Raw genomic sequence first — 5000 nt, 5'->3', positions numbered from 1 at the left:
TAAAATTGAATGCAAGTCTTTGTGCAAAAGAATCATTCTTATGTTCACGTCCAGCAAATGCATTGCAGGCCTGGGAATGGGTCCATGTATTCAACATTCACGCGTTCCCCGCCTCTACTGGGGACATGTTGGCAGTCGAGTGCCAACGCCTCGTGCAGCAACCAGGTCCAGTCCACTGCAAAGGGTCTCTTGCCTCCTGACAATTTGGGGCATTTCCTCCACTGAGCCAAAGGAGTCGCCGAAACAGGGACGTGCAACAAAAACCTCAGGGTGGAAGCAGCCACCATGAGAAGTTCCAAGTGCCACAAATCATTATTTGAAACTATTTTAATATACTCTAGGTCAGGCTGTGCATGCTTTATTTGCCAGGGAATCATTATGCAAAATATAGACTTAGAGAAAACAGTGGCACAAACACACTGTAAACACAGTCCTGCTGCTCAGCTGAGAGCAAACCAACAGGATCTGCACAGCTTAAAATATGTGTGTAAAGGTGCAATTTTATCTGTAACATAATTTCATTTCGAAGCATACAAATCACAATTTGCCATAATCAAATAAGGCTGCAGTGCTTATATTCTAATTAAAAAATAATCTCTGATATTTAATTTAGAAACCTGGAAGACTTTACCAGCAAAATTATGGCTACAACCTGCGCCGACCGCTCAATTTACCCACAGACAGCAAATTTTTCAGGTAGCACTTTTAAAATTATTATTAAACAAGCAAATGCTGCACCGCTCGATATATATTAAAACAAGTATTGTACCCAGTTATTAATTTGCACTATTCACTTTTAAATGCAGCAAATACCTCATTAATTTAATTTTAGGTGCCCACCAGTTTATATTGCATTTTACAGTCTAGAAGGCAATTTACTATTAACTGGCAATTACATACAGAATGATTGTTAATTCTGCTCCTAAGTGCTAGCTGCTTGAAAATTGTTATCTCTCTCTAATTTTTGACCTTCTTACAACAGGGGTGAGGTACACTGGGAATACAAAGGACTAGTAGAGAAGAGCTGGACATGTCATTTGTGACTCATTCTTTTAATTCACCGTGCTAATCAACTGAACTGCCACAATCTCCCAAGGTAATTGTATCTTTATAATAGTTGAAAGCAGCGGGCAAAAAGGCATGGATAGATGGGGAAAGGCCTTGCCTTTGCCTGCTGGGAGACGCCGCGCTCCTGCCTCTGCGTCAGGCTATTGGGGGCTTTGGAGAAAAATCTGGAACTTTCGCATCTCCCCACCCTGAGTGTTTCACGTCTCAACTTCTGCTCTCACAAAGGCTTTGTACACCACACTACACTCTTGTTTCATTATTCTGCAGCCTTGTTGCCCTATGGTCCACCTCCTGCTGGGAAGGTTAAATGTTAGAGTGCCAAGCCAGGCTGCAAGCATGGTGGGACACTGATGGGAAACAGATGCCCTGGGGACCCGGCCCCTCCCTCCACCAATGCTACAGCATTTTCATTTTCTGAAATACAGCGAGGCTTGGCTTCCCTCTCAATGGCAGCTGTAATTTCCAAAGACTATCTCAGCCACCCTATCACTCCAGGATAAAGCAAAGCAGAAGTTTCTCGGGCAGGCAGGCGCTGGCTTTATCTCTTTATTTTCTTTTTGCTGGGATACTGGCTTGTGTTTCCCCCAAAAGGTGTTTTAAATGTATATTCCCATTAAAGTAATGTAACTTTATTATAGTTTTATTCCAGAGGGGGAAGCTCATGACATTCTCACAATCCTTTTGAACATCTTTACTTAGCGATAAAGACAAAAGACAACTCCAGGAAAAAAGAAACAAATGTCCTTACAGTTCTATACACATGTGCATTTACACATTAGAAAGAAGTTTGAAACAGCAAAATTAGCCAAATTTGCAAAAGCTGCACCCAAGAAATCAGTTAAAGACATTACTCTAAAGCAAGTCAAAATTCCAGGCCTCTACCCTGAGAGCCAGAACGTCATCTGGTTCAAATCTGCAGCACTTCCCTGCACGGGGTGGAACTACACCAGCTCCCAGCAGCTCAAATATCTGGAGCTTGGGCTGAGGCTTTTAATTCATTCATTTTTTTTATTTTGTTGGACACTTAGCTCATCATACTCATCAGGACACTCCGTTGTAGCTTTGCATGAAATACACACACACACACACACAAAACACACATATATATATAAATTATAGTTCATAAGAGCATTTTTAAGCCTGCAACACTGATGGCCCCACCTGCACTCATCACCTTTGCAACAGCCTGTGGAACAACCACGGCTTTTGAGATACATCATGAGCACCAAAAGCATCACAGTCACCATCATCCCATTTGGAAACTCTGATAAAACCCAGTCCTAAAGATCAATAAATGTCAGTATTCTCTCCCTTGTCAGCCAGAAGTGAGGCACCCAGGTTTGGATGCCAGGGTTTTTGCTCAGGTTGTGATTTCTTTGGGAATAGACAGAATATAGGAATCTCAGGTGTTGCCATCACTTAAAAGTTCATTTCAACAATAGATCTTAGGCAGACACAAAACCATATCCACGATGTGTTAACCGTTTTATAAGTCCTAGCTTAAAACTACCCAGGAACACACTTTTCCCATTAGATCTAAATTAATAGATAGAAACAGTTGCAGTCTAGTGGGAAAATATTCATCAAAATGCACATCATCTGCACATCATCTGCAATCTGCATTATCTACCCAATAAGCAGCGAGGACTCTCCCCAAATCCCTGCAGTCTGTCGAGTAAACAGTTAAAGGCTCTTTGTTTTCAAAAGAGAGATTGATTCATCAGATCAAATTTATTACCTAGAATTCTCATCCAAAAATACAGTAAATTAAATCACTCTTTCTCCCTTTTCCCTCCCAGCACCTCAGTTCAATTCATTGGCAAATGCCAGAAAAACTCTAATACACATTTCAGATAAAAAGCCAGCAATACTTCATCCCAAAATAAGAATTTTCATATTAAAACCACTGGAAACCACAAAGTTCTGACTTTTTCTTGCACTGTTGTAAATTAAAATCAAATGTATTTAAAAGAATTGGCACAAATAAATCATTCCCAGTCTTATGAGTTTGTATCCCAAGTTTCAGGTTTGAGAGAATCTTTATAGCCAGGTTGTGAATAGGGTTGGATAAAATCATTTGGATCCAGCAACAGCTTCTTGAACTGGTGCCTAAAATTTCAACCGAACCTTTAGGGAAGTTCAAGAAGTCTGGATAGATAGCCTGAAAAATATTTTTCATCACTGAGTACTTCATAACTCCCTTCTCTCTGGCTGGAGCAGAGTAGGAAATACCATTGTTAATCTATTTCTGACCAATATGAAAACAGGAAGTAACAGGCATCTTGTGAGAGAGCTTGATCCCATGGGACATCAAGACATTGTTAAGACCCAAGAGGTTGGATGGGCACCAGAGCTCCTGGGTGCCCATATGAACAGGTATTTTGAGGTCCAGTTACCACAAGTCACATTTCCTGCAAGACACATCCAATTTTAACAGCATTTTTAACTGCCCTTGTATCATTAAGAGACAGGATTTGTCATTCCAGGAGGAGGAAGGAAACCATACACTCACCAGTGTAGACGAATCGGCCGGGAGCACCTTTGCAGAACTGTTTGGATTTGTAGGACAGAGTTACTTCAACAACTCCTGGAATGTGCCGTGGTGGTGTTTGAACTCTGATGGCGTGAGGTGTTATCAGCTATAAAAATCACACAGAAAACATACCTTAAATCAAAATGGCACCGATAAGGCTGATGCCAGCCAGTTTATACAATCACAAAAATTACTTTCAATGGCACTCCTTGTCTCCAAGTTCTCCCTTCATGCTGTCACATTGGAAGATAGGGGTACTACAAGGCTTTTTTTTAAACAAAAAACTCTGTAAACGATCCTTGGTTTTCGTTTGCAGGAAAGCCAAAGGGCATCATTCATATGAAAATTGCCTCCATATGTCTCCTTAAGGCTACTCCTAGTAATTTTAACACTAATTGTCCAATTGTACTGGGAGACCTCCTGCAGCAAGTCTTCCACTAGAGGGCCATGATGTGCCTCAAGTACATCCCTGGCCGGGCAGTCGATTGTCACTCGCGAATTCATGGCTAAAAAGGCACCGTGAAACAAAACCTCATGATACCTCATGTCAATAGCCTATTGACAGCTTGTTAAAATCATTCATGGAAAAAATGTTACAGTTGAAAGCCCACCAATTTAGATAGCTTACCTCACTCCACACCAACATAGTTCCAAATACGACTTGTAAGCCATCAAAGAAGTTGTCTCCGATTATGATGACAGTGGCCCCACCAGTAGTCCAGCCTTCACTAGGACTGATGGCCTTTATGCACGGAGTAGCTGCTTGTACAAGACAGAAAATCAAGACCTTAATACCCCTTCTTGCCCGACACGAGATCTCTTCCCCAATGACAAACCATGCAAAGCACAATAGGAGGAAAGTGCATGATTTCTCGAGGAGGCGCACAAAGGGCAACCGTATATCAGCATGTTGATGTATTTAAAGCAAACTATTAAATGTTTTATAAAGCAAAGGCCAAGCAGCAGAACACTGGTGAGCAAGGAAAAGCTGGCTTGATATAGCAAATTGTATGTCAGGGCAAATATGGCTATTACAAATGATTAAGCATCGCATGCATGTGGCATGTCGATTTATCTGCTTTGCTGTACAGATCTAAGCAGAGTCAATCAAAAGGTTGTTGAGGGAGATGGAAGAGCAAATGCTCTGAATTTCGATTCCTCATAAGCAGCTAATTGGGTTGGGCTTTTTCATCCGCGAACTTTGCCTTTTGGTTCAAAACTTCATTTTCCTCTGTCACTCCGTAATTACTACTTTTCACTTTTCATCAGGAAAAAATCAAAAGCACTATATTAATACTTTTGTCAAAGGTACACATTTTACATCTAATATTGTTTGTCGACATGAATCCCTGAGTCATTTACTTGACCTCCCTTTGTCTCTAGAGTCTTCACATTTGCA

At 41.0% G+C, this 5000-nt stretch overlaps 1 protein-coding gene across 6 annotated transcripts in view; it reads right to left on the bottom strand.

Annotated features, from left to right (window-relative positions):
• Nucleotides 1-5000, bottom strand: part of EBF3 (EBF transcription factor 3) — a 128747-nt gene that overhangs the window by 30177 nt on the left and 93570 nt on the right. For 4 of the 6 annotated variants that reach the window (XM_027737104.2, XM_039378948.1, XM_027737109.2 and 1 more), the window contains exons 10-11: nt 4230-4360; nt 3581-3707 (exon numbers count right to left, since the gene is read on the bottom strand). In XM_027737104.2, coding sequence (XP_027592905.1) covers nt 3581-3707; nt 4230-4360 — 258 coding nt within the window. Of the gene's footprint in view, nt 1-3580; nt 3708-4229; nt 4364-5000 lie in introns of all 6 variants that reach the window. The other 2 variants (XM_039378947.1, XM_039378949.1) reach the window with 1 other exon arrangement.

The sequence above is a fragment of the Pipra filicauda genome, unplaced genomic scaffold (genome assembly GCF_003945595.2).
Source record: "Pipra filicauda isolate LSUMZ 115617 unplaced genomic scaffold, ASM394559v2 scaffold150_size2825430_pilon, whole genome shotgun sequence".
Classification (NCBI taxonomy): Eukaryota; Metazoa; Chordata; class Aves; order Passeriformes; family Pipridae; genus Pipra; species Pipra filicauda.
The sequence above is the reverse complement of the archived record's forward strand: the minus strand, read 5'-3'. Positions and strand labels throughout refer to the sequence as shown.